At 52.5% G+C, this 13,484-nt stretch overlaps 1 protein-coding gene across 1 annotated transcript in view; it reads right to left on the reverse strand.

Annotated features, from left to right (window-relative positions):
• The window catches only part of ITGA11 (integrin subunit alpha 11), a 111,036-nt gene that overhangs the window by 53,458 nt on the left and 44,094 nt on the right, over positions 1 to 13,484 (reverse strand). Inside the window, exon 3 of the mRNA XM_026478392.4 lies at positions 4,229 to 4,329. Coding sequence (XP_026334177.1) covers positions 4,229 to 4,329 — 101 coding nt within the window. The remainder of the gene's footprint in view (positions 1 to 4,228; positions 4,330 to 13,484) is intronic.

Genomic DNA, 13,484 nt, shown 5'->3' on the forward strand with positions numbered 1-13,484 from the left:
CCAGCATTTCTCCTCCTCCAGACATCTGACCAGTCTCTAGCATTCCTCATGTGTCCCATCCTGCATCTTCCAGAACACTGACTTAGGCTGGCTTCCTCTGGGGTGCATCCCCTTCACATTTTCCTTCAAGCCAGTCTGCCATCAAAGCTTAGCAGTCCGTGTCCTCCTCGTGACCCTGGCTCTCTCTCATCTGATAAACTGACATAAGAGAATCGATTCTCTCACGGGGCAGCAAGAGCACTCTAAAGGTGTGTGAGGTCTTGCGAGAACGTTGTTCTGTGGTTGGCTGCCAAGAGAGCCGATGAGGAGCACGATTATTAGCCAACTGAGTGGTCAGGAGAGGGCTGGGGCAGATAGAATTGCTCGAAAAAATTCTGTGAAGGTTTGACGAAATCATTCCCCCAGGCCACCGAAGGGAAGGAAGCAAGCTTGACTTCTCCAGAAGTGCGATGGTGTGTCAGCTGGTATGACACACTTTGCACATGTGTCAACACATGTGTTGGGGTGTACACACGTGTGTGGACATGTGGCAGGGGGTAGAGTTTCAGGGGGAAGTGAGCCAGGCATTTTATTAAATGCAGAGCAAGTCAACCTTCCTGTACTCTGAGGGGCGAGTAGATGTTTTCCCTGCTGACTTCCAAGGACTTGGGCGGCCTCCACTGGGAATGGATTGCATTTAGCTTCGGTAGTGGCTGTCAGTTTGAAGAGGGGGTCTGGGGCCGGGCATTAGCAGAGGCCCGAGCTTCGACACCTCACTGTGCTGTGGGCTGGGGCTGGGGGCAGCTGGGTTGGTTGTTTTTTCTCTCTGGGTTCCCTCAGTTGGTAGTAAGACTCCTTTTGAAAGCCAGCCCCTCTTGGCTGGAGATTGCGAGTGACGGGAGTTGTTTTGTTTTTGTCTGTCCAAAGAAGCCAGAGAGAAAAGAATAGTAATAACCCTGTGTTTTTATAATGCCTATATCGTTTACAAAGTACTGCCCACATGTACCCTCCCGGGACCCCCTCTTGGTCCTGGGAGGCCCAGGAGTCAACATTTCCATTTCACAGACGAGAAAATGGAGATGCGGAGAGGGTTAGTGGCTTCTAGAAAGTCAATTGCTGGTAGATGAGAGATTGGAACTTAAGTCCAGGCTGTGCACCATTCTATCCCGAGCTGTCCTGTCTGATGGCAGGGTGGTGGTGGCAGTGGAGCGGTAGTGTGAAATCTGGAGAGGAAGGTCTAAGCCTTGACTGGGCAACCTCCACCCCTCAGCAGCTTGGGGAGCTCTTCCCTCCATTTGTGTCAGGCTCATGCCGCCCACCTCACCTCACCTCACCTCACCTCACCTCACCTCACCTCACCTCACTTTATGTCACCTCAACTCACCTCATGTCACCTCACCTCACGGCACCTCACCTCACCTCATGTCACGTCACCTCACATCTCCTCACGTCACTTCACCTCATGGCACCTCACCTCATGGCACCTCACCTCACCTCATGTCATGTCACCTCACATCTCCTCATGTCACCTCACCTCACGGCACCTCATGTCACCTCACTTCATGTCACCTCACCTCACGTCACCTCACCGTGCACCATCTCCTTCCCCCAGTCTCAGTGACCAAAGTCCTTAGTCAGACTGCTGAACCGGAAGCAGATAAGCATGGTAGGGGAGACTTGGACTCATGTCCTGCTTTTGCTGCGTACGGGCCTTGTGGACTTGGGGCAGTCACTACCCTCTCTTGGGTTCAGTCTGCCCCTCTGCGACTAGGAGAATCTAGCATCTTTCTCAGTGGGTCTGGCTGAGGACTGTGGGGCCCAAAGCCTTCCTCACACAGGGTCTGCCTTCCAGAATCACATCCTCTGCCTGAATCTCTGCCCTTCATTAAACCCCGGACTTCATCCAGGTGTCGGGAAGAAAGCGCCAGCGACAGGCTTTTCCGCACTGAGTTGTGAATGTCTGCCACCCATTTAGCCTTCCCTGGAGAGAGAAGAAAGAACATTCCTGGCTTGGTGAGGCTCACAGCCTGGAAAGGCCATAGGAAAACCCAGGAGTCGGGTTTCCCAGCCTTGCGTTTTCCACATTGTGGGGATAAACTGACAGATGGTCTTCCTGCCCTACACTTTCTCCTTGGTGGGAGGGAAAGAAACACTCCTCAAATGAAGGGCTTCCTGATCGGTTCTTTTCCTCTGCCCTGACTCACTTTGCTGCCCACCACCTCCCAGCCTATGCCCCAGTTCGGGAATGTTTTCCACGGGCTGATGGCTTCATGGCTCTCACGGCCAGCAGGCGCTCCTCCTCCTTTGGAGGGAAATAGGATCCACACTGGAAATCAGAGCAGTAGAGGAAACTAAATGATGAGTTCATGTGTCTTGTCCCCACCTGGACCAGAAGCTTCTCTCGGCGTCCTTAGCCCTGAGGGTAGTGCTCACCCCTCCCACACCCCTCCTCGCGCCCTCTGCCCCAGCTGTGTGACCCTTCTTTCTGTTCTCTGACAGAGTAAGCTCATTCCCACCTCAGGGCCTTTGCACGTGCTCTCCCACTGCCTGGCATGCTCTGGCCCCACCTGACTCCTTACCGTCAGATCTTTGCTTACGTGTTACCTGCTTAAAGAGGCCTCCCCTGATCACATCCCTAAGGTAGAATCTCTCCCCACCTCCTCCCTACCCAGGCTCTCTTCTCACCACTGCGGTTGGTCACACAGCGTTTACCCCTACCTGTGGCGGTAAGCCGTCTATCTCTACCTGCTTTCTAGTTCGTCTGCTTGCTTGTTGTCCTCTCCCAGCAGAGCCCTTGGCTTCTTGTTCCCTGCTGTAGCCTCAGAAACTAGCACATTGCTTGGCACATACTAGGTGCTCAGGAAAGGTTGGGGACATGTTAGACCCGGAATGGATCCTAGGGTCACCGAGTCTACCCTCTTCACTTTACACATGAACGAACAGGGGCTCAGAGAGAGGATGTGCACTCCCTAGGGACACACGGAGAAGAAACTGTCCAGCTGGAAGGAGAAAGCCAGCTTGGCTTGTTTCAGAAGCCTGTGCCTTCAGGGTGGTGATGACTGGGCTCTGTGAGCCACCAGCGAGGCTCCCGCCTCCCCCCAGACTGTTTCCTTACTGCAGTCTGGGCCCCGGCTGCGCTGGGGTTTGAACTTCCCACCCACGGTGCTGACGCAGATGTGGACAGCGGGAGCGTCCAGCACCATGTGATGGGACAGCTGGCCGCCCTGGGGATCTGGGTTCTTGGGCTTTCTCTTTGATGAGGGCCTTTCCGTCCATCTGCTTATCTCTTGAAGCTCGGCCACCTCCGCCACCAGGCACCGCCCGCCCAGAGGGCTTCACCTCCCCAGGGAGCCTCACCCTGCAGCGGCTGGAGGGCAGAGGGGGCAGAGGCTGCCTTCCTAGAAGGCAGGGAGGCCAAGGGTCTTGGCTCTGGGGAAGGCAGTCCTTTGTGGCAGGGCTGAGATGGCAGCGTCTCAGGCCAAATGGAACTTTCGATCCCTTCTGAAAGCAAAGTGATGGCCCAGCCATGGTCCGATGTTTAGGACAAAGTGCTTTACAGGATTAGTGTGTGTGTTTTCAGAGACGCGCAAGTATGTGTGCACACACAGACACGCACACACGGATCGTACAGGCTCTTGGGTGAGGACAGCGCCTTCATTTCAGAAAGGCCGTGCTGCTCACTGACTGTGGGGCGGCTGTGGGCTGCCTCGGTTGGTACCTTGACCTCGCTACTTCTTAGCTAGGGGACTCTCGACAGGTCCCCTCACCTCCCCCTGCTGCCATTCCCTCCTTTGTTACCTTAAATCTCGAACGGTCGTGGAGGGCATTAAATGAGTCAATATCCCTAAAAGTGCTTCAACCAGGGCCCGGCACACGGTGAACATTAGAGAAGATGTATGAATACTAGCTATTGTTATTACTTCAAAACTGGAAAGAAGACAGGGAATGTTTTTCTCCTGCTGGGAGAGAAAGGCTTGAGTTGAGGGGCAGTGGGGAAGTCGGAAAGAGCAATGGCCTGGAACATTGGAGGCTGAGGTTTGAATCCTGGCTGGCCCCTGACAAGCTGGTGTGACTCTGGGAAAGTGGCTTCCTCTCTCTGGCCTCAGCTTGCTCGTCTGTAAAATGGGGGCAGCGACCCCAGGGTGGCTGGGAGAAGCCAGTGTGACTGTGGGCATGGATGTGCTTTAAAGCCTGTCCCGCCCTAGACAGTGGTTGGCCTCACTGTGGGGAGACCAGTGGCTCACGTTACCCAGGTTGAGCTTGGTGCAGTTGCCATGGGTCACCGGACACTTGTACACGTCTCCCGTCTTCTGGTGGCCGTTGGTTTCCAATGGAGCGCCCACGACCAGCCTGGGAAGGAAAAGAAGACAAGTAAAGATGCTGGAGGAAGTGCTTCCTCCTGACAGAGGTTGGAACAGGGAGGGCGGTACTGAGGGGAAGATGGGGTGAGGAAGGCGGGAGGAAATCCTGAGGGGCAGCTGTGAGCAGACCCTCCAGCTCAGAACTTTGTCTCCCAGGAAGAGGGACGCCGGGCGTTTGGCATGACGTCGTGGGGCCTGTGACCTATCCCAGCCCTTGCCAGGATCTAGAGATACAGAGATGAAGACCACATGGTCTTGCTACAAAGGAGATGGAGGTTAGTCCCTGGGAGATGAAAGCAGGGCAAACGTCACGGAGGAGGTGTGTTTGGGCTGGGTCTTAACGGAAGATGATGAGTTCATCAAATAGTGGGAGGGAGGGAGGGAGGGAGGGAGTGGTGGTCATTCAGGAAGAGGAATGATGGTTTTGGAGCCATAGAATCTTGGCCACGTGTTACGACCTGTGGAGGGCCTCATTCCTCACCACATGTGACAGTCTTTCCGCTGGGGACCTAGGGGCTGGGGGCATGGTCCCTAGTGGTCATTCATGGCTGCCTCCCGAGCCACTAAATCTTTACTCAGGGTGGGCAAGGCAGCCAGTGGGGCTACAGGGCGGCTGGGGGCAGGCATCCAGCTGGGGCCTCCACCTTGAGCCTCTGCCTTTGTGACCTTACTTGGAAAGAGGGTCTTAGCAGTTGTAATAAGGGATCTCGAAATGAGGTCATTCTGGATTACCTAGGTGGCCCTAAGCCAATGACAGGATGTCCTCATAGGAGAAGCACCAAGGAGAGACCCAGAGAGAAGACAAAGCCGTGTGCAGATGGAGGTGGACCTAGGAGGGAAGCAGCCACAAGCCAGGGAACGCTGGGCCAACTGGAAGCCACGAGAGGTGAGGAAGGGGTCTCTCCCAGATCCTGCAGACAAACACAGCCTGGTCCACATCTTGATTTTAGATGCCTGGAACCCTCTCGGCCTCCAGTCCTGCCCTCAGCCAGCGACCGCCTCCTCTGCTCTGGCCTGACTCAAGAACGAAGCCCTGGCAGGGACGGAAGGTGCCAGAGCTCACACAGCCCTAAAGGCGTCTCAGACCCGCAGGCATAGGCAACAGATGATAGCGGACCTTGGTGCACAGGGACAGGATCCTGAGACACTAAGGACATACAGACTGCTGGACGCCTGCTCTCCCAGCAGCTCCCCACCCCTGGAGACGCTGCCCGGAGAAGCAATCCTGTCTTCTGACTTCTGATGGCTGAGAGGGGACAGGCTCGGAGGTTCAGGTTACCCAGGACTCCAGTGGCTTCTTGTGGTCAAATTACCCCCGGCCCTGGCTCCTGCCCGCCTCTCGCTGCTATCAGGGAAGCATGAGAGGTCCGAAGGGGGGGTTAACAGAGCTCTGTTTGAAATTAGAGTTTATGAAATAAGAGCTGAGCTTTCTCCCCTGGGAACCAGATAATGACAGATTCTAAATATATCCACTTATTAAGCATGCCTATTTTTGACCAGCAGGAATTAATTGGACCCATAAAATCTGTTTGTCTAGACGACGTGATTTTTGGCTACTTAATTCTGTGAGCGATTGTGTGGTCAAGGCTGCTCCATTCTTTCCAGCAAGGGGGGGGGTGGGGAGAGAGAGGGAGAGACAGAGAGACACAGAGAGACAAAGAGAGAGGGAGGGAAGGAGGGAAGGAGAGAGGTAGAGAGTGAGGGAGGGAGGGAGAGAGAGAGGCAGGGAGGGAGGGAGAAAGGGAGAGAGGGAGGGAGGGACAGAGACAGGGAGGGAGGGAGGAAGAGAGAGAAAGAGAGACAGGGAGGGAGGGAGGGAGCCAGGGAGCTATCAGTAAGTGAGGCTTGGGCTCCAAGCTTACTCTTCTGGCTGCTCCTGTTTTCAAGGTCAACTTGATATGTGACCCAGTCTTCCAAAGGAATGTTCCCTCCAGGGCTCCACTGCCTGACAGTGAGTACTTGCTGGAAAGAGTGCCTTTGAGGAACACCTCCTAGGGGGCCTCTGGGAGAACTAGGTGCAGAAGGTTCTAGATCAGAAAAACCATGGCCATCGGCTGGAAAACCTACCTCCATGTGTCTTCTAGAAAACACCCCAGCAGCCTGACAAGGCAGACTCTTCACAACTCTGCCCATTTTATGGAGTGGAACTTTGGGGCCTCAGCAGCCTACTTGGTGGGGCCCCCAACACAGGGAGAGGCCTTTGGGCTGAGATTGTAGGGGCTGGTTTGGCCCCTAGCTTGCTGTGTGGTCTTGAGAGGTCATTGAACTTTCCAGACCTTGGTTTTCTTGGCTGCGGAATGAGGTTAACAACCTCCGCACTATCTCTGTGGGAAGTCACAGATGTCAAAAGTCATCAAGAAACAGAGGGGCTGTGTCTAAGTAACTTATGCAGAGAGACGAAGGTCACGTGGTCTGGCAATGTCCAGCGTGTCACAATCTGGCAGTTAAATCCACCAAGTCACTGGGACCCCACACTTGCCTCAAGATCAGGTGTTGTCCTTTTCAAAGAACAAGGGCCAGCCCCTACATCCCATCTCCATTCTCCAGACCCGATTTCCCTGGGGTACGTCGGCATCTCACGAGGTGGCAAGACAGGGCCTACTGTCCCCATATCACAGATGCAGAAGCTGGGGCCCCAAGAGGGGAGCTGACCCGGGCCCCCCAGTTTGTCTGTGGCAGAGCCGGGACTGGTTCTCCTGGGACAGCTTTGTCTGTGTTGCCCCAAATATTTCTTTGCCGTGCAGTGAGGGCCTGGGTTAGCGTTCTTTACCACTCTTGAGTCTTGGCGTTACGTGTGCCTGTCAGGCTTGAGGTTTTGAGGATATGATTCAATCTCACAGCGAGGGGGTAGCTGCCTGAGCCCAGGGAAAATGTTTGCGTCACCATCGAGACCAGCCAAATGGTTCCTGGGGTCTGGCAGCCCTGGCCATCCCCTGTGGCCTCAGCCTTATATAGCCATCTGCGGCCTCGGGCCTGCTGAGCCTCTGGGGGCAGGACACCAATCCTTGTGGTGTGGGCACCAGACAGCAAGACAAACCCCAAAGGTCGTGGCGAGCATCGGGCCCTTTCCATGGGCCGTGTGCTGTGACTCACTGGCTGTGGGCTCCCGGCATTCTTCCGGGAGCAGGGCTGCTACGGGTGGGAGAACTGGTGGCAGGCTTCAGCCACAGCCCGGGACCCCTCCCTGGTGGCTGCCTTCAATAGAAACAGGGCCTCGCCGAGGGAGGAGGTTCCCCAAGAGATGGCCACCTGAGAAAGGCAGGTGTGGCCCTGCTGTAGCCAGCAGGTCACAGGCTAAGACAAGGGGCCCTGGCTCTGTACCCCACACCCTCCCCTACAGGGGGCCACGGGAACTCATTCTGACCTCCCCTTACCCTTGGCTCCATCCTTCAAGGCAATTTTAGTCTCTGAACCTTTTCAAATGCACGCTCCTATCAGAAAAAAAGGTAACATGTACCTCCAGTGTGTGTAAATTTATATGTAAATTTATATGTAAATTATATGTAAATTATACCAATACGAGACTGTCAGTCTCTATCTTAAATATCAGTAATGTTTTTTTTTTCAGATAAAATATAAACTTAAATCGAACTCGAACCATTTTATTTCTCTGCCCCAGTATACTGTCCTGCCTATGCCCAGTGGTGTGTACATCTCTCCCCAGACAACATCCCTCTGAGATCTGGCAAAATTCCCACCTACTCCAGGAAGCCCTCCCTGATTATCCCCAGGCTTTCCCACATGAACTGGCAGGTAATTCTTGCTACCTGCTGTGGTCAGTATTTTAGTGTCATAATTCCTTGAGGGCTGAGATGTCCTTGTCCGGCCTTGCTGCACTAGCATTGGGTGGTCTGGAAGGCCCTCGGTAGAGAGGTACCTATCGGCTGATCTGACCTTCTGGTTGACGGTCCATTACTGAGAAATGGAGTATTTTCTGTGCAAAGGAGTGACCCAGCTTCCATTTAGAGTAAGTGTTGCTTGCTTCCCTGGTTCCCATGTCTCTCTTCCCACAGTCTTCATTTTTATTTGGGGATCCAGGGAACCTGACGCCATTCCCAGTTCTAGGGACTGAGCACATACCTCAGGCGAGGCCAATTTTATACCCCAGCTGCAGCGATTAACTCAGGGTCACCCCCATCAGAGTGAATCTCAAGACTTCTGCTTGGGACTCAGGGACCAAAGTAGTTCCTTTTCTCTGGATACCATATGTAGATGTAAGCTGTGGAATTGCCGGCAGCCACGCTATGGCAATGAGAGTTGTGAGCTGATGCATGGAGAGGTGGAGGACTGAGAGGAGCATTAAAAGAAGGAGCTGAAGTCCTGATGATACTGTAAGCCCCTGGATCAAACTCTTCCTGAAGCTGGTTTGCTGTTGGACTTTACAGATATATAAGAAATAACTACTTTTTACCATAGAAGTCTGTTTGGGTTGAGTTTTCAGGTATTTATAACCCCAGACATCTACCTAGAGTGTGTAAGGCCAAAAACCCACATAGTTAGAATTACCCTTAGAAATTCCATATATTACCATGCTTTAAGAGGAAGCTGACATCCAAGACCAATGAGAGAGGAGCAGATTCCTATCCCTCAGCTCACGCTCCATCTGGGGCATATACATACTTTGTCGTGAGTGGTGGGTGGAGGCACAGACACCATGTATATTATTTCTCTGGTTGTTTAGCTGAATGCATAAGACCGCCGCCTGGCCCAGCCTTGTGGGAACAGAAATTCTTTTGTTCTCTGTGCATCACACTTACAACAGCTACTTGGACAGGGAGCCCCGAGCTCCAGGTGTTTCTGGTTACCTGGTAACTGGCCTGGCAGGCCATTGGAGCTGAGAAGAAACCGAGAGGTTCCTTGGGTCAGCCTCATGACATAACAGTGAGTCATCGGAAGCCAGAGCAGGGAAGCGCTATGTCTGAGGTCTCAGAGCAGACAGGGGAAGAGCTGGACTGGTGCATGGCATCCTGATTCCTGGGGCAATGGTCCTGCAAAGCCCGGAGGGTGGAAAGCATGGGGACAGGGGCTGGGGTTCTAGGCACTGCTCAGCCTTTTACTGGCTAGGTCTGGGGAGGCGGGTGTGGACAGCTTAGTTCCCCAGCAGATGGGGTCAGCAGAAGCCATGGGCACGAAAAGGCCATCAGAGGCTTGGGGAAGGAAAGAGGAAACTTCCAAATGATGGGCTTGTCCTTGGAGGAGGTCCTGAGCCCAGAAGTCAGCACAGAGAGCTGAGGAAAGGCAGGATATGGGGTTTCATCTGCTCCCCGGGAAGCCTCTTTGCCCCTCTCTGCAAGACCTGGCCCTCGCATCCTAGGAAATCCGACTATCATTGATTATTTTTTCCATTTTTAATGAATCCCTTTTGGTATCATGGAATCGCACTTGATTTTGATTACCAGAACAGCTTTGAGGCTGGAAGGGCAGTTAGTATCTGAGGCTCGGAAAGTGACATGAGAAGGCTGTGGAGAGACACTGGGACTCCAAGTCCAGTGCTCTTTCCACCATTGTGAAAGAGTGGCCAGTTCAGAAGGCCCAGCGTAGAGAGGGGCTGTTCCCCTGGATCCAGCTGGGCCTGTCCCCCAGGGGCCTCATGCCCCCTCCTCTGCCAGCCATCCTATTCCCTCCCACACCTGTTCCTCTCTCCCAGCACCCCTCCTCCCCTCAAACCCACCCAGGCCCTTTGCTCCATTTCTTTCTTGGCTCCATTTTCCCCTCCCTGAAATCAGATAGGGGCATCAGGGAGAGAGGTCCACTTGAAGAGCAGAGAGCTCAGGGGAACAAAGGAGAGACGATTCCTTTAGTGAGGTTTTTCCTCTCCCTCTCCCTCCATGGAAAATGTAATCTCCTGCAGCCAGTGTGACTAGGGTGGCTAATGTGTTCAGGATGGGGTTGGGGAAGTGCTGAGTGCAGTAAATCCCATGCTGGGATGGTGGGCCCTGGGGCTGCACTGGCTGGGGGCAGGGTGCAGAGGGAGAGCCCACCTGGCACCTGCTGGTCCTCCCGATTCGTTTGGAAGGGCTTGTGGTTCCCGGTGACTCAGATGCCTGGCAAGGCCTGGACTCCTGGAGGCCAGGAAAATGAGGACCCCTCTGTTTGCCAACTCGTCCCTAACTCCCCCTGCCCCTCTACAACCCCCATCAGAGGTGGGAATCCTTTGTGTGCATTCGAAACAAACACATATACCGTGACGATGAATTTTATGTGCCAACTTGACAGAGCTATGGGGTGTCCGGATATTTGGTCACACGTTATTCTGGGTGTATCTGTGAGGGTGTTCTGGGATGAGATGAACATTTAAATCTGAAGACTGAGTAAAGCAGATTGTCCTCCCTCATGTGGGTGGGCCTTGTACAAACAGTTGAAGGCCTGAAGACAACAAGAGGGCTGACCTTAGCCCCAATAACAGGGAACCCATCCTAACAGACTGCTGATGAACTGGGACATTGGCTTTTTCCTATTTTTGGTCTCAAATGGAAACTTCAGCTCTCCTAGGTCTCTAGCCGGCTGGCCCTTTCACTGTAAATACCCCATTGGCTCTTCTGAGTCTCCAGCTTGCTGAGGTACCCTGGAGACCTTGGGACTTGCCAGACTCCATAATCATGTGAACCAACTCCTTACAATAAATCTCCATGTATATGGATATGGATATGGATATGTATGTGAATATGGATATGTATGTGTATATGTATGTGTATGTGTATGTGTATATGCATCTGTATATGCATGTGTATATGTACATGTACGTGTATGTGTACATGCATGTGTATGTGTATGTGTATATGTATGTGTATATGCATGTATATGTGTATATGTATGTGTGTACATGTATGTGTATACGTATATGTATGTGTACATGTATGTGTATACGTATATGTATGTGTACATGTATGTGTATACGTATGTGTATGAGTGTATGTGTATGAGTATGTGTATGTGTGTATGTGTACATGTGTGTGTATATGTATATGTATGTGTACATGTATGTGTATGTGTATATGTATATGTATGTGTATACGTACACACATCTACACACACATCCTATTGGTTCCGTTTCTCCAGAGAACCCTAACACTGTTCCATGGTTCTTGGTATGTTCTAAGGGTTTTACATGTATTTGATGGTGCTGCTGATCCACGCCCTCATTCATTCATTAAATCATGAGCATTTATTGAGCTCCTGCTAATGTCCCAAGCACGGGGGGCACAACAATGCACGTGATATCATCCTGCCTTCGGGAGATAGGCAGGTTAACAGGTCGTTACAACATAGCAGTGGTTCTCAGAGTGGTTCCCAGACCAGTAGGCTCAGCGTCCCCCGGAGCTGGTTAGAAATGCAACATCGTGCCCCCCCCGCCCCCTGCCCCACCCAAACTGACAGAATCAGAAACTAAACAGAGGACCAAGTGTCTGCATAGTAACAAGCCCTCCAGGGGATGCTGACGCATGCTCAAGTTGGAGAAACATCATAATACGTAGGGTGACCTGCAACTCCAGCTGGGGTCAAAGCCCCAAATCCAGTCCAGTGAAATCCACCCTCATCACTGTGACTGCCGATGCTCTGTGTTAGCTCACCGCTGCTCACTGGCCTGTCCCCACATTTATCAGGGTGGCTCTGGTCTGTCACTTAGGGCTCAGCTCCAATGTCACCTCCCCCAAGGGGTCTTTCCTGACCACCCACCCCTCCTGTCTCACCACCTGCCTTAGGTTCCTAAAGCACTTCCCCCTCTCTGAAGACACCTTTTTTTTTTTTGAAGATTTATTTATGAGAGAGAGAGAGAGAGCATGAGCAGAAGGGGCGGAGGGAGAAAGAGAGAGAATCTCAAGCAGACTCTGGACTCAGCATGGAGCCCGATGTGGGGCTCAAACTCACGACCCTGAAAGCATGACCTGAGCTGAAACCAAGAATTAGATGTGCAACTAACTGAACCACCCAGGTGCCCTTGAAGATGCCTTTCTTTCCCCCCCCATTCATCATCATTTTTTTTTTTAATTTGGTAAAGAGAGAGAGAGCGAGCACAAGCTGGGAGAGTGGCAGGCAGAGGGAGAAGCAGGCTCTCCGCTGAGCAAGGAGCCTGATGCAGGGCTCGATCCCAGGACCCTGGGATCATGACCTGAACCCAAGGCAGACACTTAACCGACTGAGCCACCCAGGCGCCCCCTCCTCCCCGTTCATCATCCTTATCCCCCAGTAGAATGTGAGCTGCAAGGGGGTGAGGACCTTGTTGGTCAGGTTTGCATCTCTAGACACCCCAGCACCCACGAGAGTGCCTGGCATGGAGTAGGTCCCCAAAATACAATTGTCGGATGAATTTGCCAATCACCCGGCTCAGCGGGATGACTGTAATCCCATAGCCTGCAATCTGGGACCACTGACTACAGGTCCTCCTTGGTCCCAACACCTGCTCATCCAGCTGGGAGAGTGGAACAAACCCTATTGGAGGAACGAACACCCGAGATAAGGCTGTTAACTTCCCTGAGCCTCAGTGTTCTCATCGACTGAATGCGACCGAACACACCTGGGCTACTAGGGTTTCGGGGGGGGGGGGTCCCAGACTTTGCTGGTTATCAGAGTCACCTGGGGAGTTACCAGTGCAGATTCCTGGGCCTCACCTCCAGAACGTTCTCGTTCAGCCAGCTGGAGACAGGGCCCAGGAATCCACTCTTGAAGCTCCCAGATGTTCAGGCAGGAAGCAGATATGAGGCCCTGGGGACATGTGAAAAAGCACGTGTGTCCCAGGAATTTTTACAACATCTGGGGATCATGACCGTGGCAACCTTCTTAACTGTGCAGAAATGGTCCAAGAATTTTTTTTTTTTAATTTGTTTCTTTTGGTCACAAGAAAACACATAAGAAACACCTACTTTAACTCATAAGTGATCCATGCTTGCGGTCTAACGTTCATAGTGCGAAACTGTGCAAAATATAATATGCAAGCCTCCCCCCTTCTTCTTCACCCAGCCTTCTATAGATAATGACCACTAGCAACAGGGGTGTAGAAAACCCTCCAGGCATTTCCGGAGCAAATTTGGAAAATGGAATATTCTACATATGTGGTTTTGTAGCGAACTATTTTCACTTAATTATTTTATATTCAAACAACTTTCCATGTCAGTATTTATCAATGCCACACTTAGACCTGGTCCC

Source organism: Ursus arctos, unplaced genomic scaffold (assembly GCF_023065955.2).
Source record: "Ursus arctos isolate Adak ecotype North America unplaced genomic scaffold, UrsArc2.0 scaffold_28, whole genome shotgun sequence".
Classification (NCBI taxonomy): domain Eukaryota; kingdom Metazoa; phylum Chordata; class Mammalia; order Carnivora; family Ursidae; genus Ursus; species Ursus arctos.